General features: G+C 37.6%; 1 protein-coding gene across 1 annotated transcript in view; it reads left to right on the top strand.

The window, feature by feature from the left end:
• LOC131437895 (lysosomal proton-coupled steroid conjugate and bile acid symporter SLC46A3-like) overlaps nt 1-24,750 on the top strand; it is a 34,946-nt gene extending 10,196 nt beyond the window's left edge. The window contains exons 2-7 of the mRNA XM_058607553.1: nt 19,489-19,893; nt 19,976-20,377; nt 20,601-20,872; nt 23,713-23,952; nt 24,016-24,256; nt 24,311-24,750. Of these exons, the coding sequence (XP_058463536.1) occupies nt 19,604-19,893; nt 19,976-20,377; nt 20,601-20,872; nt 23,713-23,952; nt 24,016-24,256; nt 24,311-24,671 (1,806 nt within the window). The 5' untranslated portion in view covers nt 19,489-19,603 and the 3' untranslated portion in view covers nt 24,672-24,750. The remainder of the gene's footprint in view (nt 1-19,488; nt 19,894-19,975; nt 20,378-20,600; nt 20,873-23,712; nt 23,953-24,015; nt 24,257-24,310) is intronic.
• Nucleotides 24,751-25,650: the final 900 nt, after the last annotated feature.

Below are 25,650 nucleotides of genomic sequence, written 5' to 3'. Positions count from 1 at the left end.
TGGGATCCGTGTCATGCTACCCATATTTAGTACCGTCATGCTAAAATTGTCGCAAATATTATATATTAGAGATGATCTGCTATCATTGTAAACGGAACCCCACATCATTCCGTGCGAATTGAAATCTCCTAAAATCAAACGTGGAGCAGGAAGGGCTTCGACAATTTCATTAAGCTGTCGTTGTCCAACTTGAGCTCTTGGAGGAATATATACCGAAGCAATGCAAATGTCCTTTCCTTTAATGTTTATTTGACAAGCAACAACTTCTATACTAGAAGTCGAAGGAATGTTTAATCTATAAAAGGAATAACATTTCTTAATTCCTAAAAGCACTCCACCATACGGGGAGTCTCTGTCGAGACGTATAATGTTAAAGTCATTAAAATTTAAGGCTATGTTTGATGTAAGCCATGTTTCGCACAAAGCAAATACATCACATTTTTGACTATGCAACAAAACTTTAAATGAATCAAGTTTTGGCATGATGCTTCGACAATTCCACTGCAGGACAGTGATTGAATCATTTGCGGCGGATGATAAATTATCCATCAAATGATACAAAACCTGAAAGAGCTGGCCATTGAGCTGATAACTGTTTCAAAAAAGTTCTAGCTATTGGAAGGAATGCTGTTATGATGGTCTTTAGAGGTTCAGAAATATTGAATGCAGCGAAAATCCATTCTACAATTTCCGAAAATTTCAGTAATCCTGTTGGTGAATGTGAAATGGAGCCCACTGGATTATTGTCTTTTCTTGAGCTAGTTCCTGGATTGGTTTGTGAATTTGACAAACCAGGAGGCACAGTTTTTGGTTTTAAATTTGGCTTTTTAGCTTTAACACGGGGATCTTTTTTTGAAGGTATAATTTTAGGTGTCTTTTTTGGTATTTTGTGGTTTGTTAATCTCCTCTTAACAGACCCTTGAGGAGTGACAAACGAGGTATCTTCACTATTTCCGTCAGAGTCAGATTCCTCTGGCTCCGCAAGATTTGAAAAACCGTTTTCGGTTTCCAAGGGGGAGACATGTATGACCGTTTTGAGCATTTCTGCATATGTGCGCTTAGACCGTGCTTTTAAAGAAAGCTTCATTTTGTCTTTACGCAGCTTAAATGCAGCGCACACTGAAAGATCATCATGAGGGCTTTCCCCACAATAAACACATTTTTCAACATCTTTATCGCAAAGATTATCCTTATGAGGCCCTTGACATTTGATACATTTGGACTTATTACTACAGTAAGTAGCTGTATGTCCGAATTTTTTACAGTTCGTGCAATTCATAACATGCGGTACGAAAAGCCGAACAGGAAGACGAATTTTATCGATATAGACATGGCTAGGCAATGCAGATCCGGCAAATGTTACGCGAAACGAATCTGAGGGACGATAAGACTTTTTTCCATCGACAATAGATGCTGAGTACAATTGTTTGCACTCGAGTATCTTAACTCCCTCAAGCATGGAGTTTTTAAAACGGCCAACTCCATTTTTAAGTAAATCATCTGCTGTCAGACTTGCTTCAGTCACAACACCGTCAATTTCTACCTCCTTCGATGGAATGTAAACTCGATATTCAATAGCAAATAATTTACAGGTTACAATATCGTTTGCCTGTTTCAAGTCGTTAACTACAACTCGAATTTTATCTCTATTAACCTTACAGATTTCTTTAACTTCAGAGAAATGTGATGTCAAATCCTTTGTAATTTGCATCAAGTTTAAAATCTTTTCTTGTTTTCGAAGATAGACTATCCATGGCCCAGTGGTACCCTGTGGATAATGTTTAGCCCTCGGAGTATTTAAACTTTTACTAGTATCCGGAATCGGATTCGGATGATCTTCCATGAGATCATCCATTACATTAAATTTTTTTTGTAAATTAATAATACCAAAATAAAAACTTATGTTTAGTAAAATTTCAGATATAAGAAATAAAAAATAAATTAAATTAAATCTACCTTGTAGCTGATGTCTCTGTTCCTTTATCGTGAAGAACGACGTGAAGCTCTTCCAACGATTTCCAATTGGCAGTCTTTTGCTGTTTCCAATTGGCAGTCTTCTGTCGTTTACTGCTATCTCAGTTGCTCTGCCGTCGTTGTGAACACCACTGCACTTGCTGTACCTGACCCCAGGTACAGTGCTTTTGCTCTTGGTGGCGATCAAATGCGATGCTTGCAGTGTAGCACCTCGCGATATATGCCGTCTCTTTTGATCCTACGCAGCGTACAAATTCTGGTACCTGGTAGATCAGCACTGGGTTGCTTTAGCACCTCTGTGCCTTTGCACCCCTTCGTCTTCGCCCCTTTATGCGATGGCACCTCTGTGACTCGTCACTTCTATGCTCTCGCACCTCTGTGTCTCTACACCTCTGTGCGTATGAACGGGATGGCCTTCGTTGCTAGCTTTCCAGTCGGGAAACGCCCCGAATATTGCGTTTGCTATGGGCAGTTTAACTACCTGAAGCTTAGAATTGTCTCGGTAGCAGCCGTTAACTCACGAGCCAGTACAATCGAAACACAACCTCTTCGCTTGAATGGTTTTTACTGAATGATACTACACGTTATCATTTTATTTTCAGCGCAGAACGAATACAAATAACTTTCCATTCGTCAAATCTTGAATTTGAAAACTCTAGCAGTGCCAAGCACGAAACTTACAAGACCTTATTTTGCTCTCTAGAAAAAATGGTTTTTTTCTACATATCTGTAGATCCGTGTAAATCTCCGAATCTTTAGAAATACGAAAATTTCCATTAGCTCTGACGACGACGACGACGACAAAGGAATGATCTTGAGATCATTCTTTAAAATTCCGGTCATCATCTACCGCATACTGGTCGATTTAAGCGATAACTTTTCTTTCTAGAACGCCATTTTTTCGCAGTGCTTTGAGTCGTCTCACAACTTTTCCTAACTTACTTTTAAGAAACGTCCGAAGAATAACGAGCAGTTGCTTCGTCGTTAGCGGCAGATTCCAAAATCTAACCCAAACTTCTCCGGACCTAGATGGCAGTATACATTTAAGAAGGTTACTTTTTGAAACGTAAAAAACTGTCAATTCTCTTAATTTTTTAAAGCGGAAATCAAATTGGCGAATATAATGTGCATCTTCCTATCTATCTGGTTGTAAAAAGATGGTTCTCCGTTGGCACGATACCCCACTCAATAAAAGCTCGGATAAAAGGAAATCATTTTGCTTTAGAGAATCATCTATTTTTGGGATGTTTTTTAAACCTTCGAAACAGAATAATTGATTTATTTTATATCTCTTATGATATTCTCGGAGACCGCTCAACCGATTTTCTCAGACTTGATATCAAATGAAAGGCCCTATAGTATGCTTTCAAATTTTATTCGGATCCGACCACCGATTTCGGGGTAACGGAGTAAAATGTGTGAAAAAATGCACTCTATTTTCTCAAAGACCACTCGACCAATTGTCACAAGCTTAGGATCGAATGAAAGGTCTAACAATCCAACAGAACCCTATAGAGTTTTATCCAGATACGACTTCCGGGTCCAGAATTACAGATTAATAAGCACAAATATTTTAATTTCAACAGCGTTTCTATGGATGACACTCAAAATACTTTGAACGAGCCGTATAATTCTTCAATTAGGCTGGTCTGGTTAGTTGATTGTCAAATATGTCGATTTTAGTTGATTGTCAAATACTTAGATTCAAATTAAAGTTTTGTTCGAATCCGGTATCCGGTTCCGGGATTACAGGGTAAAATGTGTATGAAATTGCAAACCGCCATTTAGAGCGATAATGCAAAAAACGGTAAAATTCGTTTATATTAGGCTCAAAATTGATTCAATTGTTCAAAGTGTTCAAAAACTCAAAAAATGGATCTATCTTAATTTTATCATGGACGATTGGGTGATTTTTACAAACTTCGACTCAAATGAATGGTCTTACGGTTTCATAGACTGCTATTGACTTTTGTTCGGATCTCTCTTCCGATACCGGAGCAACCGAGTGTTTACAAATTGAACGTAATGTATCAGGAATCAGGAATCAGAACAAATTGGCTCAAATGGCACGTTCCCCTTGATATTTGGAGATTTGTGCCTTGCCATCAATTTGTTTTTAGCATCATTTTCCCGATATATAAGAGGGAAGGATTGAAAGGAAATGGTAAGGGTTGGACTAGGAGGATGGGAAAAATTGACGACACAAAAACACATAAAAGCAGAAGTAAATTCTGCACCCCTAAGGGATGCTGAACAATCTGCTGAGGATCACATTTAGTGGAAGCAGAAGGAAATTCTGAACCTCTACGAGGTCCCGAACAGTCTGCTGTTAATAAAACCTCCAACCCCCGAGAGGATTTAGAGATCTTACAAAAGCGACACCATTCTGCACTCCCGGAAGAATGCAGAACGACTCGCAGTATGTACGAGCAGAAGTAAATGCGGTACCCCCCAGAGGATGCCAAACAATCTGCCAAACCCTATTTAAGGTGAATACAGAAGGGATTCATTCACTCCAGGAAGAACGATGAACCCTTCTGACTATAGCTCCTTACCACATTGGGTGAGAAACGAGAGAATATCCTTCAATTTTAGCTCCGCATACACAGACTCAACCATGTATGGAGAACCAAAAACCCGGATACGTAGCTGCGTCAATGCGGGACAGTTACATATCAGATGATATGAAGTACCATAATCGCATTCACACAAATCACACGAATAATACTCAGCACGTTGAATAGTAGCCATGTGATAATTGAGTTTGCAATGTCCAGTCAGAGCTCTGACCAGAATACTTCAATGATACTTGGAGAAATGCAGTAGACACTTTGACATTTTCAGATTTAAATCTGGTAGAAATGCTTTTGTCTGAGCGCAAGTTTGCAAGCTGCGCCAGTAGCTGGCATGTTTGGATGCAGCCCAAGAACGTATCTTGTGCTTTATCCAACTAGTTGAAAGTGGTAAAGCTGGTTCAGGACCAACGAAATCATTCGTTGCACCAGCTCTAGCCAACTCATCAGCCCATTCATTTCCAGTAATACCAGAATGGCCGGGTACCCATATGAAGTAAACAGCATTTGAAATGCTGAGGTCTTCAATTTGAGTTCGACATGCGATCACTAGATTCGACCGTGAGTCATTCGAACTGAGTGCATTTAAGGCTGCCTGACTGTCGGAACAAAAATAAATACGTTTACCACAGATCCTCTGCTGAAGTGCCGATTGTACTCCACACAGAATTGCGTAGATTTCTGCTTGGAACACAGTACAGTATCTACCAAGTGAATGAGACTGCTCCAGCCTATTTCACGACAGTAGATACCAGCACCAGCACGACCATTCAACAGAGAACCGTCCGTAAAACAAACTATGTGTTCATCAAGTTGTCGTTCCAGACAACCAGACAACCACTCCTAACGAAGAGGATAGCTCACATTGAATGTTTTAAAAGGAAAACTGCATGTGAGAGTTAGGTCACTAGGAGCGAGTAAATACTCATCCCACGGAACCATTTGAGACCACAAGCGAGTGTGACTGGTAGCATATTCTAATGGGTTACTGTTCCAAAGCCCTGTAACCCTAAGACGGTATGCACAAGATAATGCTTCTTGTTCTAGGAACACATGTAGTGGTTTAATGCACAGTAGCGCCTCTAGAGCAGCAGTAGGAGTTGTCGTGAATGCTCCTGTCATCGCCATTAGGACCATCCTTTGGAGATGATTTAGCTTTGACTGAACTGTCGCGACTTCTCCTTTCTGCCACCATACAAGACATCCATATGCTAAAATTGGTCTAACGATAGTTGTGTAGATCCAATGAATATATCTGGGTTTGAGTCCCCATGATTTTCCAAAAGCTCGTCTGCATTGGCCGAAAGCCATGCAAGCTCTTTTAATCCTGAAATCAATGTGAGCAGACCAATTCAGTTTTGAGTCAAGAATAACCCCGACGTATTTAACTTGATCGACCACAGTGACCCCTGAACCAAAGAACTGCAACGGACGAGCTCCTGTAATTATCCTACGATGAGTGAAAAGCACCATTGATGTTTTGCCCGGATTTACAGATAATCCAAACCTGACAACACCATTGTTCAACAGATCGCAGGGCTTGCTGCATTAAATCAAAGAGAGTGTTAATGCTTATACCGGTCATCAATATATGATAATCGTCGGCAAAACCATAAGTCGGAAATCCAAGGTTATTAAGTTTCCTTAACAAACTATCAGCGACTAGGTTCCATAAAAGTGGGGATAGTACACCACCTTGAGGACACCCACAGACACTCAGCTTTCTAATCTCTGGCCTGCCGAAGCGATGATCAAAGAAGTTGATTGCTAAGCATTGCGTGTATCCAGTAAGGGAAAAACCCAAGATATTCCGTTCACGACTGCAATGTTTAACCTCCTGCAGCCATTCAGCCATCGGCACGGAAATACACCTTGACTTAGGAGTTCCTATTTTTGTGGCCTTTTACGACATGGAATAGGAAACCAGTGGATCAATTCTTGGTAAAAAATAATTCCGCCGGATGCCACACGGCTTACCTGTTTGGTGGACTTATACCACCGGTACAGGTGGACCGTAGCGTTATTCTTAGCAGTTGGGAAACCGCTACCGACACTACACGGCTATCTATGCTGCTCAGAGAGGGAAGTTAACATTGATGGTCAACTTCCATGGATGGCCGAGCAGCCGACTGACTGCTATTGACTTTTGTTCGAATCTCTCTTCCGATACCGGAGCAACCGAGTGTTTACAAATTGAACGTAATGTAAATTCAAAGTACTGTTTCGCCAGAAGTATTCGAGGTTTGGTTTGGGAAACTTTGCAATTATGTTCTCGAATATTATATGTTCAAACGCAATTTCAAGTTGATGCTTTTGTAGTTGATAAAAAGTCCACAGGTGCAATTACCTTGTCAATTCAACAATTTCGGGGAGAATTTCTCGATGGAAAAAACTTGAATTTCCTGGACACATAATTCTTACTTTTAACCAGATATTTTAGTAGCTTGGTTGGGAAACCTGTCTGAAGTCCACTTTGTATGTCAAGGTTGTGTCAATCATTAAAAGGTTTCTTCAGTATTTTAATGAAATCCGGGCGTTTAGTCACAGAATGAACAGTAGCAGACAAATAGTTATTTTCTGGTACATATGTACTGAATATTGCCACTGCTTTCTATAATCAAGCCGTGTGGAACTCAGAAATTTTGTATTATGGAAGGCGACTTTTCTACAAAGAGTTTAAAAATTCGAAGAAACCTTGACTGCAATAACATTGTGCTCAATTATTTTAAATACACTTTAACAGGATTACTTAGCTTACTATCAAGCTAGGTCAACTAGGAACCGTTGAACGAGTTTAGTCCGAAATGATAAAAATTATCTGATTATTCTCCGCTTAGAACTCAAACCAATCCTCTCGCTAGACCTTTCACATATCTCACGAGTATAATGATAAATTGAATCAGTGGACATAATTTAATTCTTCAAATTGTCCATTGTACGTGGTTCCAGTGCCAGCAGACTCGACATGCTGGAATTTATTTCCATTCCATTTCCAGCTGTATGTTAGTTTATTCTAAGCGCAAATAGCTCGTCTATGCCTTTAGTGAACTGCACATATGATCGTTTATTTCTATTGCTAGCCAACGATGATGCTTCGGTCATACTATCATATAGCAATGAAGTAATTGATTCGCGATCGTCATCGTAATATTGACGTGGTCGTCGATCATATTTTGACAATACATCGCTCCGACAATAAGTATGTTTAATTATGTCTACCACCAGAATACAACTCAGTCATACTCAAAATTATGACGTCACGTTACGGAAATGGTTGTAATTTTCCCCTAAAAACTACCAAATTGGTTCAAGCCTATCCATGTTGCAAAAAGTCGCACAAACTGATTCCGACGGATGACACAAAAAGCGCATAATCCTTTACACAAACTCACTATAACTGACATCAAAAAGTCCCCGGTCTGACAAAAACAAATTTCGAAATTTTCAAATTTCGATTCTATTAATCAAGGAGAATTCCAAAACAATTGCTCGAACGGTGTTCCAATATTTCTAAACCACGATTTATCCTTAGCTTTAGTCACAGAGATGACTGCTGCTTTTTTAAATCTGTGAACAAAAAGTAGTCGCTCGGGGCTAGATATGGTGAATATGGTGGATACAATTCGAATTTCAAATATGACAAATGACATCCGCTAGAGGGAATTGCTCAAATTGCAACTAGTCTGTCGTGAAGAATTTAGTAAGTGAGAGGAGTCCGGACTAGCCATGTTAGTTCAATTTTCATAAAAGACTTCACATCTCTGCGAAGAAATAAGTACTCACCTGTCAAAATGGGGTTTACTAATTGGCTGAACATTAACATGTTTGTAGACGATCAAAAAATTCGCTCTCTTTGTTTTAGGACTAAAGTTGCTTTAGAATGAGACATGGTTGAAATCGCCTAAGTTCCCAGAAAATTGCAAAGAGGAATGCTGTTTATCTTAATGTCAACTAAATTGAATTGCATAAAAAGCCTTACTGCTTCGTATCTAGCTCTTGATTTCTAGCGTTAATTCTTGGCAGCCGGCTCATTACGGTGCACTCTGCCATGAACCAACCAAGAAGTCGTCAATAATCAAAAACAAAAAAAAAATCTGCACCCGCTACTAGTGAACTTTGATTTGAATTAGGATAACTTCTTTAACGGTGGTAATGTTGCATTGGAGTAACGGTGATCTACTCTGGTGGATCCTGCCTTCAGCTGGTGGTCAGCATTGGTTGGTGGTTTAAAAATTCAGGTTACTGCACCATTGTTGGAATTCTCCATTTTAATATTTGTAGGAACCGAAGAACACAACTGTTGGCATGGTAGCCTCATTCTCCTGTCCGAGCTTTCAGGATTCTAAGTCATGTTAAATAAATGAACGAATAGAAAAACAAACATTAAGTATCATCACATGGAATTATTATTGTACTTAGCCAGCCTGGTGGCAAGGATAGGGCGCTGCAGCAAGTGCTATCGTAGCCAACATCTGGGGCATTTGGTGGGCAATCAGAGCGCTCAGAGTATGGTAAACAAACATTCGAGCATTTCAAATCGAGTAAAATCTTAATTTTCTTATCGTAGTGATGATATTCTGATCGATAATTTGCGGGGAAGTGCGGTAAAGGGTAGTGAATAAACAAGTAGTTTGTAATATACAATTTTTTGTTAGTCATTCTTCTTCATTGTTTTGGTTTTTGCAGAATGATGCTGGCCACAGTTTCATGACGTCATAGCAGGGGCTGTACTTAGCAGTCTAACATGAACAACTAAATACCGAATGCGTGCCCCTCGGTTTTTTTTTTGGTTTTTTTGCATGCACGTAATCTATAGCTAATATCATGGTAGGCTGCGTATAAAAGAATACGGTTTGACAGTTGCACGATGACGGTGCTGTCGCGAATTCGTAATTTGTTCTATGAGTAAACGTCGCAAAAAGACATCCCAATCGCCGTGGGGATGTCCCAGTGGACCTTTAATAGGGCTTTAGACGAAAAAAAAAAGAAAGTCCGCAAAAGTGACAAAATGTTGTCCAATGTCAGTTCGGGTACCGAGGGTTATCGCTGCCATCAGAAGGAAGACTCAAGTGAATCAAAACCTAGATAATTGGTCCTAACTAAATAATCTATTACATTCTCGTTGACTACTGTATCAAAACAGACTTCACTTAGTACAGATTTACCTAATATTTACCTAATGAATTGATAAAACAATAGCTATCCAATAATTTACATTTTCGCGGGAATCCGACATGAACGAGTCACGTTTCGCAACCTGTATTCCACCATTATCAGCACTTTTAGTTAGGCACACGTTTTACCTAGACCAACTTTTATCGATACAGCAGAATGTTTGAACTGAACTCGGAAATTAAACGGTACGCCTAGCTTTGGAAGATGTTCATAATTCATGTTGAATAATAAATTATAATCAGTACACCTGCAGTAGCATATGTTCATCAAACTACACATTTCATCCGGATTCCATTCCCTGGCAAAGAGCTGATTTTGCAATAATCATTCCCCCTATTCTAATGACCGAAATCAGCAACGAGCTGATGAATGATCTAAACCAGCTGTGGTTGCCGTACAATTGATTTTAGCCGTGCCTAATATGTGACAACCCTACCGGCAAATGTGCCATGTCACCTGCATTATAAAGAGTGATTGTTATCACTGAAATGTCAGTATGTGCGGGTAAGTGACAATATTTACCGCTGTAACGACGACGGGTAACTGATAGAATCATCAGTCGTTGGGGCTCGTTGAAACATGCATCGCGCCATCTAAGTTTCATTTTATGAAACTTGCTTAGGATGACGATTGAATTTTACACAGGCTGCTATGGGGAACGCAAATGATTTGATTTGTTTTGTAGAATTTGTTTCAAGATCTGCTCATTTGAAAATGCAAGAAAACTACACGGGATAAATAGTCATGTTTGTTTATATAAGATGATGAGCGATCTTACGTTGTGTTTCACAGCTAGAGTCGTACATGTGCGAGGATGATGATTGCAAGTTTATCTGTCAAAATACAAGGGAAATCCAATTTCCACTTATAAAATCATTTATAACTTATTTACAACGTCATTTGTTCAAGCGAAAAGTTAATTTTAGTGTGAGGAAAATCATTTTCCGCTTCTGTTATTTTTGCAGCACCAAAGATTTTTTTTTTGAACGATGAAAATTTTCAGTTCCAATTGTAGCATGGGAAAAAATGTTATGTAGATCATTTTCAAATGATTTTTTTCTTCGCGTAAATCATGAAATGTTACTTAAAGGACCGTATAGATGCGCAAACCGAATCAAATATGCGATATTATGATGAGAAAAAGTGTTTTACCGCCTTTTGATTTATTCCTCTAGCGTTCAAAATAACCGAACCGAAACAAATTCCGGATCTCGATATTTGTCTACATATCATCTTATAAAATCAAAAATGAAATCAAAGAAAATTAATTTTCTCCCATTTTGAAATGAACAGTTCTTATAACAGATCCTAAAATTCTACAATATAATTGAAATTAAGAGCCCGTGAAAATTCAATCGTCGTCCTAAGAAAGGTTAAAAGAATAAAACTTAGATGGCGCGTTAGGTAAAATTAGTTTTGTATTAGATTGTCAATATGTTGACTGAAATCAAGATTCGGAATTTGGTTCTGTTCGTTTGAGATTTAGTTTAACCAAATATACTATATATCAATACGGATCACTCTTGCGATTCACGAGGGACATCACAATAAAATGCGATGGCACAAGAGGTTACTAATACACTACAAATTTTTTAATGCGCATATGACAGTTTTAACAATAAGTACACTGAACTAAACAATTCCAAATATATGGAATATTTCTCGATATACACTGCACGAAAAAATAAGTTGTAAGGTTTAGAATCGCAATCTGATACTAACTCGTATGAGAACATTTTGTTTTTATAAAAATCCCTATTTATATAAATATCTGTGAAATGTGCATGCAGAACTAAACAAATTAATCTTACACAGATAAAAATATTTTGTGATTTTACATCTATTTTCATGCACATATTTAGAGCAGGCAATTAAACATAAAGTTACTTTACAATTCTGTACTTTTCAATATAATTCAATCGCAAAACTAAGCGTTAATTGAAATATACAGTTCTATCCATTGAAATTTCAATGCAATCCAATTTAATTTTGCATCGATGATGGTTTTCAATCAAACTTTCGATTCAACCCTTGTCTATTCCATGTTGCTATTGATTTACATGTCGTGTAAATTTCATTATTTCTTTCTGTGTAATGTTAGTTCCAGAATTTTACCAACATTTCCGAATTTTTAATACAATTTCCTGATTTGAAAAATTACGGTGATAGAAATATACAATATCAGGTTGTTTAATAAATGCTTTAAAACAAAACAATTTAGTATATGAATAAAGCGTAATTCGCCTCAACACTAACAATTGAAGTAAAAGTAATCAGTGTAACTTGTTCTTTTGCTTACTGTATTGCACTTATCATACTATTTATTAATATTTTTTCACTGCTAAACAACTTTTCTATTTGTCGAATTTTGGAATGGTTCGTCTGTTGAATGAAACTCAATTACTTTTTAGAAAATATTGTTATCGAAATTTCAAATTTCGACTAAAAGTTTGAACTATTCGCAAAACAGTTCACAGCAAGGGGCAGATCGCTTTGTATAGGCACTTCTAATTCAGAGACAATTTATAAAAAATGACAATTTTTTTTTACATTCTAACTTTCCCTGAGAGAAAAGATAATGTGCAGCTAATTTAAATTCAATGTCATGAACGCAATGAAAAAAATATCGCAATCAAAGTAACTTGTAATACACCGTTCATTAAATTTCAATTTTGTTCTATATATCAGAAGTGATCTGCCGAACATTGCCTTCACGTCTTATAGGTTTCATCTTTTCAGCACTATTCATAACATTCATGAGCAAAGTTAAATACTACTTCATAACTCTTGAAAGTGAAGACGGCATATTCTACATTATTTATAAGCGATATTTACTTTCGTCAGAAAAAAAACACATTTAAAAATGTAAATGTTCACACCTCTATGTGGGTGTCATGCTTTATTATTTTTGACATTTCAATTCTTGGTGCACGCTAAACGCAAACTATTAAACATGACAATATTGTTTTTTTCGTTCAACCCCCACTTCGTCTCTCCACCATCTTCATTGGACACTAACTAGATTTGCACGCAGAAATTAACCCGGTCGTCTCTTCCTCTTTTTCTCTTCCACCATGATTTCTTCGATCACTAATTAGATCTACATGCCGATTCTAACATCGTCGTTTTTTTTTCCTTCCACCATCTTTTTAATCACTAATTAGATCTACATGCAATTACACATCGTTATTACATCGTCGTTAGTTCACACATTATTACATCGTCGTTAGTTCACGCTCCTTTACCACCTCCTCCACCAACCCTCATACTCCATTCGCTTACCCACTTTTTTCTTCTCTCTCACCTTTTTAGAAAGAGCACTATCCCTGCCATGTAATGTTTGGTGTCATCAACTAGTTATAGGGTTACAGATTTAGTTTTAATTGTTAGCTTTAATTGTTAGTCTTGATTGTTAGTTCTAATTGTTAGTGTTAAGTCCAAATGTATCTGTTGGATCATTGTAATCTGTTGATACTGATGAGGAGGTTTTATGCCTGCTGGAGAGAGATATTGCCAAATTTCATCTCCATCGGGCTTTTCCCTGCTCCCAAATATAGAAATAAAGAAATAAAGTAAAATGAAATGACTGAACTAATAGCCTTTTCCGTCCCGAGATGGTGTTACTGTGATATCTTTTTCGATTTGTATTGAATTCGTTATATAATATATTTGGTTGAACACTCGAGGAATAAATCAAAAGGCAGATCAAAGCCATTTGTCATTATAAAATCGCAAATTTGGTTAAGTTTACACATCTATTCGGGTCTTCAAAATACATATAATAATGTAATATCAGAGGTAGAAAATGATTTTTCTCTCGCGAAAATTAACTCTTCGCATGAACAAATGATGTAAATAATTTATAAAAGATTTTACAAGTTGAAATTTGTTTTCCTTCCAAATTTGTTTGTTCGACGTAATCGACTAAACGCAATTTTTTCTCTCCGCACAATTTTTCTGGAGAAGACTGAACTGATTTTAACAATCTTTGCTTCGTTTGAAGGCTACTTTTGGGATATGAATAATGTTTTATGATCAACTGCCGGTTCCAGAGATAGAATGGTATGGGTAACGTAACCGACAAAACAGAATATTTTCTCTCCGCGCAACTTTCATTGATATGGCTGAACCGATTTGAGCAAGTCTAGAATCTTTTGAAAGCTACTTCCAGGTAGTGAATATAGTCCTTCGATCAAGTGGCTGACACTTCCGTTTACACAATATTTTATAATATAAATGCACTTATTAAGAAATATTGTTATTTTAGGTTGGCTCAGAGTCAAAAGAATAAGTATCAGGAATTCAGTCTAGTTATTAATTTAATGATACATGTTTCATATGGCTCATTGAAGTCAATATCCATAGGACTAAAATCAACGAAAAACACCAGTTTTGACTTTCAACACGTAGAATGTTGTTGAAATGATGATAGGTTTCATTCATTTTCACGTATGACAACAAATCATTTATATAACAAGTTCAAGGTTTGCCCAAATTTTAAGCTAATTTTTAGCTCAATGCATGTGGAATGTGAGGCACGTACAATTACGTTCTGTTTGCTTCCGCAATTACGGAGTACTTCCCGCCAATTAATCATGAGCAACACAATTGCAAAATTTGTTTTCGTTTCTTTCGTTGTTTACGTTTCAAACCCCCAAAAAGAGTAGCAAATTTTATTATTGTCTTCATGTGTCATTTGTTGTAGGTGGAAATTTAATAAATAAATATCATCAACAATGAGAACTCTGTAATAACTACTAGCTTTAATATCCAAATACTCGAGTTTTCGTCGCTAATATTGATAATAATTTGTGTTGGTCGGAAATTGGTCCGGTTCTACAAATCGAGAGAAGTACAGATAATTGTTCAGATGATGGTTGCCCGTGTTAACTTTATGTAAATCTTATAGAACGTGGCTGAATGTCATGTCGGCTGACCGACAACAATGCACATTGTGTCCGATCGTTAAATACCGCGACAACTTGATAACAATTATGTGATGATTCTACTAATTGTGAAAGAGAGCTAAAGCTACTGTATAACGATATCACTATACCAGGGGGAAACTATTTCGCTATATCTAGGGAATTCTGCATAATGTTCCATCTGGTGGGGCGCACGTGCTGTCAACCGTGCCCATGAATTGCTAGACTGAGGTATTCAAATGTGCAAGATTGAGGTATTCAACCGTAACGGTCAGGGCTATTGCCAAGACCGCTAAGTACTTTTCTGCAGAATTGCAAACGAAAATGTCTCGTAAATCATAGCTTTGCACTGATGCACGTTCTTCCTATCAACAACTTGAATCGGCATTTGACAACCAAGGTGTGTTAATGGCATCTAAAATGAATTGGTTGACGATGCATCCTATGCACAATTTACACTTTCACCCAAACCACGAAGACTCAGATGGCCATGAGAAACTAGTTTCATTAGTAGGTTATTTCTTATTTCAACTCGATAGCAACTGGCTGTAACTGGACAGTATAAACAGGTCCATATTACGATAGTTTAAATTTTGCGAATCGTGAAACCACAAGCGGTACCTTTAAATTCATCATCATCTTCAATCAGGTGTTTTTGTTCTGCGTCTAGTTTGACATGACCGATTGAAGATAAGTCCTTGGTTGTGTTGGACTATCGAATCTATCCGACCTCATATATTCACAATTCGCTTTTCACAACGACAATTATTTCTGTATCTGTAGCAGTAATGCGACTTCATGCCCCGTTATGACCGCCTGCCAGAACACTTCACAATCCGTCGAGTCCACCAGGAATTACCCTCGAACGGTATGTATTGGCAGCAAGTGATTGGTTTTCTGCCTATGAGTAAAAACAGCTTTGAGTAGTTTTAATGTTTTAAAAACATGTGCCCTTGAGCCTCAATCCAGTCGACGAGCCCCTCAAGATTTTTTTCTTTAGTTCATAAAGACACTTACTGAAAATTTTTTATAACTGTTTGACAGTTAGTTTATACAACAATCAGTATTTACAGAAGTTCGGCAATTGGAAGATAATTTTACCTTACAAAATTCTGTAATAAAAACTTGCGTATAACTGATCGTCCGGTGAAAATTTGCAAAATCTTTGTAAAGTAAAATTCATGTACCGAAACATCGGTTATTTGGTATGATTACCGTAAGTTTTCGTCAAAAGTATTACCGAACAACGGAATCAAATTTTAGTGTGTATGTTCGAAAGTTGTTGTGTAGTAAAGTCTTTTCTTTTGACAGGAACATGATCCACATTAGAGATGGTCGGGTTCGGATTCAGAAAAAAAAAATGTTTTCGGATACGAGTGAAAATTTGTTCCATTTTTAACAGATACGGATCGAGTTCGTGTATTAGACGAGTTTCGGGTATTCGAACCCGAATACTCGATTTTTTCCGGGATCGGGTAGATTTTTATTTTTTATCGGGTATGGGTCGAGTTCAGGTATAGAAGAAAAATTATTCTCGGGTTCGGGTCGGGTATGGGTAAGTTTTTTTTTTTACTTTCGATCGGGTACGAATCGGGTTCGGGGTTAACAAATTGTTTACCTGACCATCTCTAATCTACATGTGACATTTATTACCGAAACTCAATTTGGCACATTGAAGACAACCCCCATAGTATTTCCCAATTACGGCACGAAAAAGTTCCACGGAGTGACGAAATTTTACATGTTTGAGTCCTGTCTTTCGAAATAAAATTTGTTACGATCAAAAATTGGCCAACTTCGAGATGTGTGTCAACTGTATGATTTTGACATTTCGATCGTTCAACTTTTTGTAAGTGATTTCAGTTGTAAAAATGGCATCAAAGCAACAAGTGGAACGTTTCAAAATTTCCAAAACCTAATCAACTGTCACCAACATCATAATGTAGTTTTCCCTTGGTGGCAAACCTAACCCAGTTTTCACCCTAACTGCTATCAAACCGTTTGTTTCGAGCCTACTTTTAACTTCGGCTCGTCAGTGCTTAGAGCAAATTCAGCAGCTGCAAGATTCATATGGGTGGTCTTTAATGTAAATGAAACTGAAACAAACGTATCACCAGCAATCCGTTTTAGTTTTATTTATTCGACCAGTTTTACTGTCAAATTTAAAACAGGTATACACTGCCGTTCTATTTTTTCTATATTTGAAACACAGATAAAACGCTGCTGAGGCTGCCAGTTTATTTTGTTATAATTTCTAGATTTAAATTTTAAAACTGATATAAATTATGCATCTAGAACTAGAACACTCCTGAGTATGCCCTTAAAGCAGTTCATATTATATTATTCTCGTTTACGCCTGAGACGTCAGAAATAATATAGCACTTGTGCAATATTTTTTGAGGGTTGCATAAATAGTGCAAACTTTGCGTCTGCTTATCGGTTTAAATTGAACTGCTAGGCACGAGATGGCAGTTCAGTTTGAACTGCTTTAAGCACTGACGAGCCGAAGGCGAAACGCGAGGAAATAGAAACAAAATATGTGCTTTTTGCACAAACCAACAAAACCCCTAAATGTTCTACTTTCAACGTTGTTGAACTGAAACTCGAGTCAGTTTCGAACCTGGTTTTTATATCAGATTTGCTCAAATCCCCGTTGCTAAGAGCAAAACGAACACAATTTCGTGAAAAATGTTTCTTTTATGAAACTAGCCAGTTGTTAGCGAGCATAAAACAAATAAACCTAGATACTCGCGTTCTTTAGTAATGTAATAGAACTATCAAAGCTACCAATGACACCAGAGGTGCCGTCTGATGAGAAATTGGTGCGTTAATACTTCTGAAATGTACCGATGTCTAAAGCTGCCTGCGCATATCCCTTAAGCACTGTACTGTCCATACTCGCATATCAGTCTCACATCGATTTTCGCCATTTTTGAGTAAGCCAGATGTATAAAGTCTATCTCTAATGTACTTTCAGAAATTACAACCAAAATTGTGGGTTTGTTCAGTAAAATGTGAAAAATAATATCAATTCTTGTCTGTCCCATATGCAAAATTCACCCATAGTTTCATTTAGTGCAAATTTAGTTAATTTAATGTATTGAAATATTTGAATATTAGTTCTGTAGTACACAACATACTAATTTTCCACATGGGACCCGACGTTACTCGGAAATGTTTAGTGATGGCAAGACTGCAAAAAGATACAGAAAATAGTTCTGTCAATTTAAATCGCCTGAAACATTTGCTACATTCCATTCCCTTTAAAATATCCTTATGACCACCTCTGTCGAACAAGTTATGCCTGTGTTTGGTGGCTATCCGTTGTATAATTCCGTTGTTATACATTTACAAACGTGCATATATACAGCCCTCGTTATATAAATGTAGATATAAACATAAATGTTCAGTATATAATAGATAGATGGACAGATAAAAGGACAGGTTTAGCTTATATTCCATGTTCAAATATAACAGGAGCGCAGGATTTCGCTTGATACGTTTAATTGGTTGAATCGAAATAGTGCATTTGATGTGAAGTTCTTGTTTCTTTTAGTTGAACCGATCAAACTTCGATTCAAACAAATATCTTATTATCGCATTGAATGCGGTTGAATTCTATCCGACTTCTAGATTCAAAAATATAGGGCGATGTAAGTTAAAAATGTCCAAATAATTGATGATACGAAGCAAAGATACAGAAATGGGTTAGTAACACTAACAGTATTGATGGGTGTCTAAACGATTTTCGAAGCACTCCTAAGGCTTACAGAGAATTCTTGTTTACTGACCGAAGACCACGCACACACTTTTTTTCGCTGGATCTCAGTAAAAAATTCACTGCCTCGGTACTCGGTAATCATCACGGAAAAAAGATAATATTACAGAATCTCGTCAATCATTGACAAACGTCAGTTATTACCGAAATTGTCAGCAAAAAATTTACTGTCTGTTCGGCATAGCCTTTACTGAATGTTCGGCAAGACCAGCGAAGTGAAATTTAAAAATTACTGAGCCTTTAGCAATTAAAAGTAAACAAAGAAATCGTTTTTTTTTAATTGTAAACATTCAATTGGGAATCAATTTCATTTTATATCCGTTTAAACTTACATTACATTACTTATGTCTCGAAGACGTACAATTGTACAAAAGGCAATTCGGACTAAATGCCGATTGTTGAAAATATTGTTTAACAAGTCGTTGAAGTTCTTCGACATATCCTATAATGACTTCCCAACAGTGAAAGCTGGATCTCGAAGGAGCTTTCTATAAATAATCAAAAATAATTTGTGTTTATTATACTTACTGGATAAGTCGTGGATTCTCATGTCTTCCTTTTAGACTATTTTTTCTAATGAACACCGGAAATTTTCTCCGAAATATTTCGTCAGAAAATAACTGCGTAGTGCCAAGTAAAACGTTAATGACAGTTGTTTAGTCGAAAGCTAACACCTATTTCGAAATTTCGGCAAACGCATATGCTGATTTCGGGATAATTGTTAATTACCGATGATTTTGCCAAATTTCGATGTGTCACAAACGAAATGTAAAGGACAGAAAATGATTATGTGCATTTAGCATAAACTTGGACTTGACAATGAATATAAGATTGTATTATGATAACGTAAAATGTTTTGAAATTACTTAAAAAAATTATAGTCATGATTGTCTCCATAATTTTAGTGATCAGATCGTCGAGGAACATTCAAGTTCCGATCAGAAAAATAATAGTTTGATCAAATGTCTTTGCTTATTGTTTTGCATATCACGACAATTTGTTTATGGCTTTGATAAATTGTCAACTTTATAGAAACACCGGATGAACATATTATTTTTTGCAGGCGCTAATGAACAAGTCAGTGCCAGTTAATGATGTAACAAGCGAATGCAGCTGTGGAAATAGATTGTGATAAGTTCTGTTTGGCATAGGCAGCTCGGGCATAATAACAATAGAAAATGGCGGAAAAAGTAACAGCATCATCGGAAGCAATAAAAGAAAAACACTTGCTTTCCCTCCAGGAACAGCAAACAAAACCAAAGCCGCCTCGAACGCTTAGGGAAAAACTATGTTACTTGAGAAATAACATAACGGTTGAGCCCGTTGTGGCATGTTACATCATGCCAAGCGTTTTGGCGGGACTTGCCACGCAGAATCTCAATCTGGAAAAGGCCTGTCGTGTCAATATGAACTACGGGGACACGGTGTGTGACGCGTTGACCCGAAGGGAAACGGCCAACTACACTCAGTATGTATATAAATATTTCAGATGTTTTACGAAACGTGACTGATTTTTGATGATTTTTTTAACATTAACCATCTCATTACAGCGAGGAAGAAATGATTCAACAAATGGTTGCCCGAATGGCTGGATGGAAAACGGTCCTGCAGAGTGCGTTGCCTTGTCTGCTCATTCTATTTTGGGGTTCGTGGAGTGATCGACACGGCCGCCGGAAACCTTGCATTTTGATTCCGATCATCGGTGAGTTCACCACAGCGATTGGGCTGATTCTGTGCACCTATTTCGAACGGGTTCCGATGGAAGTGGCTGCTGTTACGGAGGCACTATTTCCTGCTCTATCCGGTGGATGGTTCACCATGTTCATGGGGGTGTTTAGTTACATTGCGGATGTTACAACTACCGAGGAGCGAACTATCCGTATTGGCATAGTGAATCTGTGCTTCTCCTTAGGCGTTCCTATCGGAATGGCGTTCAGTGGAATTCTGTTGAAGTAAGTACATTGGTTTGATTCTATGACTCGACATTTACTTTGTTTCACTTTTCAAGATCATTGAATGCAAGTATAATTGAATCAATTAATTACACGGAAAACATACCATCACTGCAAAAAAACAAAAACATTTATTTCTTCCTTGAATTCAATGATAATTTTCCAAAAAACAAACACATCAGTCATTACGTTAACGTCATAAGTATTCACTTTTATTCGGCAGGCAAATCGGATTCTACGGGGTGTTCTCGATTTCCGCCTGTCTGTATTTGGTGGCCTTCTTCTACGGGGTGTTCTTCCTCAAGGAGGTCAACGTTAGCGTCAACGAGAAGGAACGATTGAAAGCCAAAGAGAAGAGCGCATTGGCGGATTTCTTCGACAAAGAGCACGTCCAGCAAACCTTCCGGGTGGCATTCAAAAAAGGCGAACGCCAACGTCGGTTGCGGGTGATAATGCTGATGATTGTGGTCATGGTTGTCATCGGTCCGTTGCACGGTAAGTAAAGGGTAAAACGGTATTCATATCGTACCTTGTTGATACAAGTACTGTTTACAATACAGACATCACAAAAAATAACTTTTTAATATGCTTTTTCTCCGCTTTAACCTTTCGGTGGTCGTTCACAGTTTTGGGTTCAATGTACGCACACAAATGGTATTAAAATTGCTCTAAAATTTTATTGCAGCCCCAGCTGCAATGACATCTGTAGAAGTTTACTCGTTTTGCCCGAAATGCTCAAAGATAGGTTCTCTGGTTTAGTTCAAATCTCAACAAGCGGTCACATTTGCCGGGTGATAACCAAGGTTGGTTGGCCGAGTTTGGCTTTCGAAATTTCTGTACTCATTCTGGTTAGACTGCATGATAAACGGTTTGAGCTGTCATAAATGTACAACTTTTGAGGAAATATGTGATTTTTTTTAAAATTCCTGGATTCAAATTAATAACAATCAACTGCGGACAATAAAATCGGCCAACCGACCCCAAGGCTGGGATATGTGAAACACATCAAATGCATCAATGGAAAACGTTCATTATAAAAAAAATTAATAATAATAATAATAGTAATAGGTAATAGCAGAGAAAGTGTTCGAGATGTGTATAGATTTTAATTGATTTGATACCGTTTGACCGTTTAAGATTTCGTAGTGCTGAAAAGAATAATTTGGTTTCTAACAATTACGGAGTAGAAGTAGGAAGTAGAGATTTGAGGCGATTTTTAAAAGTTTTCTAAATAGCTTCGATACGTTACATTTAAGGTCTTCGAAAGGACCGTCAATGGCTTTGGAGACCTGGGAAAGACTATTTGGTTACGGATTATTACGTTTGTATTCCAGCAAGTAGGACGCCATTCAAAATCTTTTGCAAGTTTGAGCCTAGATGATATTTCATATTTGAGTAAAAGAAACTATCCAAATGTTGTACGAGAGTCCTTTCTGGCATTCGGAAGGGCCCAATTGTGGAATGCTCTACGCCATTAAACAATATTCGGAACATTTATCTCGAATGCGATGCAATCAAATGCATTATTTGCGTTTGTAACTTTTCCATATAGAATTGTTTTGTCGATTATTTCATTTCGGATTTGCATATATCAGTGAAAGAAACTATCAAAATGCTGTACGGGATTCATTTCTGGCATATAGAAGGACCACTGTTCGGAACAGTTTTCTCGAACGCGATGAACAGAAGTAATCAAATTACTCTTAATTTGCACTAAACTGATGATTTTTATCTACAACTTGCAAAGAAGCAATCTTAATACTTATCTAGATAATATTTAAAGCCATTAGAACTGCTGATTTTGTGTAAAGTTCCCCTTCGTTGTTTTTTTCTCCAATGCAAACGAAGCTGGGTGATGCAATCACTCTTTTTTAAGCGAAAATCACACTGCGAATGTTCAACAGCAGCTATGCTCACAGAAGAACTAGTTGTTGTTTTTCTGCGTTTAGGCTTGAGGAACGGAACCTCATATTCGCCATTGATTGAAGCACCAGTTGCATAATGGAATCCATTTGCGGCCCACCGTTTCGCTCGTAAATAGAAATTCCAGTAAACGCCTCGACTCCGTCGACAAATTAATCCACTTTAAGCAGCGTGCAATATTGGGGTAATGCTTTCGAATCAAGTTTGATGAGGCAAATCCATCAACAAATCACCGAGATACAGTGCTTCAAATTAGGTTCAAAAAGGTTCTCACAGATAGTTTTAAATACAGCTAATTGGTTTTCAATATACTGAATAGGGTGTGCAGAAGACGGAAAATGGCATCCACAAACCGTGCAAAAGCGATCACCCAACGAGCCAATGGATATAACTTTCAGTTTTGTCATCCACTCGCTAATCAAATTATTCTTGGTTTTTTGGTTTTTGCAATGACTGAGCGGAAACATATATTGGAGAAGCCAAATGAATGAAAAACTAACAGTAAAGATGTTTTTATTGGAAAAAGATACGCTCAGAGACAGGATGCATTCCGTGCATACACGCTACCATTTCGTCACTCTGAATCTTGTTTTTTAGTCACTCTAAAACGCAAGACAGACATAGTAGAACGTACATCGAGCGTCACCCGACCGATACCTTACATCCAAACATCTTCTCTTTTCATCAAACACTAGTCTTCTCGCTTTATACTTATTTCTCCGATCAAGCATTATTCTTGCCTCACTCACAGCCAAGCGTTAACTAAGCAAAATATGTATCGGTGCATATATTTATAAAATCCTTTTTGTGCGATATTTCGTTCTATCGAGGATGACATCATTATTTTAACCTGTGATTAACTTGTAAAAACATAGGTCGATTTAAACCGATTTTTCAATGGTATACCATTGAAATACTTAAACGACGTTCCTCTAATGTTTCAGTTAAATGTTTCCAAATCGATTAGTAGTTAAATGATATAAAACTATCCACAAATGACCGAGTTGTAGGCGTCCAGAATTAGGACAGAAAAAGGTTACGCGGTTAGTTTTGATTTTTTTAATTGACCCCGGCCCCGTATAGTGAAGAGTAAGGCATTTCTTATGCCTAACAAAAAACACTTTCAAGTTCACAAAACAGCTAGTTTCAGTTCCGCAAAAACTTTATTGCTGCTTAAAAGTACACGCGAATCTTTAAGTCACTTGAAAGTAAAGAACAACTTCTGAGTCCTATTTTTGCAACTTGATTTGCAAGTTAAATCGTATTAGATTTTACTCATATAAAAACATTATCCTTTGATATAACATTTCAAAATATTGTCTACTATCCAGAAAAACACGATTCTCGTTATTCAATTGCGAACTACAACGATACTCAAGGCGAATTAATGTAAACAAAATCTTCATCCGCAGGTGAGATGTCCGTAATTTATCTTTTCACACGCTATCGGTTCAACTGGAGCGAGGTCGAGTTCAGCTTTTTCTCTACGTACGGTATGCTAACCGGGCTCATCGGTACAATCTTCTCGGTGGGTGTGTTTTCCCATCTATTGAAAATTGATGATGCCCTAATCGGTGTAATGTCCTGCATGTCGAAGATTCTGTCTAGTTTTGTATATGCCTTCGCCGTCACAACATGGCAGCTCTATTTAGGTATACAACACCCAATATCATTATTATCTTATCGAAATGAGACATTACAATCAATTTCTGTAGGACCAATTGTGGAAATGCTGAACGGAACCTCATTCATCTCGATGCGATCGATTGCCTCAAAGCTGGTCGCAAGCGACGAGTTGGGTAAGGTGAATTCACTATTCGGTGTAGCCGAAGCACTGATGCCGTTGGTATACGCCCCGATGTATACTACCGTGTATGCATCTACCATCAACGTACTGCCGGGTGCTTTCTTCCTACTAGGCGGTGCATTGACAGCACCTGCGGTGATAATTTTCTTGTAAGTTACTTGTGATTAAATCGGATGCTCAGTAAGAAACTGATGGTTTTTCAGATGGATGTATCGAGTACACAAACGAGAGGAAAAAATCCTTGCAGAAGAGGCTCGCATTAACGACAAGTACAAACAAATTGCCGAGGAATCCAACAATGGTTCATCCGGAACGAGCATTATGAACGGAACGGTGATCAGTGTCGATGCTGATAAGGCTACTGATGAGCCTGGTTCGATCGTTCTCAGAGGCAGACTTGGGTCTCTCAGACTACCCCCGATAACCAGACGACCGTCGAATGCGATTTCGGAAGGTGCCGTGAATGTGGGATTCGCTGTGAACGACCCCGAAGGAGTGATACACGAAACGATGGAAATAGTGAAAGATCTACCTGTTCTGCACGTGGAACACTGTAAACTGTGATGCATGTTGAGTTACTATTAATAAATAGTATTATTTGTGATTTAAGCTAGTTAGTAAATAAATAAATATCTCATTGTTATCTATTGTTTACTTTCTTCAGAGTTATGATGTGTATTGTAAGGTGACCAGATTTGTTCAACGGCAGCTCTTTAACCTTTGTTATATCGCTTACTGAAGGACCTGAGTCGTGCAACTGGCAGTACCGGTGCTTTGTGTTCTTTAGGTTTGCTCATATCTTGTTCGTCTATAATACGGGCCCCGTTCTTTTAGGAAAAAAAGACTTCACTCTATCTAAATCTCCGGATTGAACGAGCAAAAAAACAAGGAATAAAAATATTGGATTTTCCGGGCACGCATGAAGATGCGATACGTTTTTCAACAAAACTTATATGATGAGTCCAAAATTGCGTCGGGTCAAGAGGAAATTCCGAATTCCATTGGTATGGAGAAAGAATAATGTTGCAATACAACGAACGAAACTCACGATTAAGTTCTGCCCATTCTTGTTCAGAGAGAATTTCGAAAATGCGAAGAATGAAGATCCTATAACCTCGCTAGACTATAAACCTGTAGTTTCTACATACTTAAAACCGATTCTCGAGCTCGGCATAATGAAATGCTGAAAAATGGTCCAGCAATCCACATGTTCTTTTCCGAAATTCGTTAAAGTAATATGCTGATATCTCCGTAAAGCGCCTTCTTCTGCCTAAGTTTGGCATATACCGAAATCAGCAAATCTCTTGACCGAGATCTCGAACAGTGAGTTAGCTTGTACTGAAACTCAGTGAGAAATTCGTGAGAAGATAAGTGAAATAAAAAACTATCTGCTTTTCATATATACTTATAAATATCTGCTTATGTCCAGGTAGAGACATTGGGGAGCACTAGAAACAATTGTCTTTAGTCGTGATATTTTCTTTTGAGGTTTTGTATGCTATATTATAATGAACGCCAATAAAACAATTCCTTTCTTCAACCT

Source organism: Malaya genurostris, chromosome 1 (genome assembly GCF_030247185.1).
Source record: "Malaya genurostris strain Urasoe2022 chromosome 1, Malgen_1.1, whole genome shotgun sequence".
NCBI lineage: Eukaryota > Metazoa > Arthropoda > Insecta > Diptera > Culicidae > Malaya > Malaya genurostris.
Note: the sequence above shows the minus strand (reverse complement) of the source record. Positions and strands in the feature narration are given on the sequence as shown.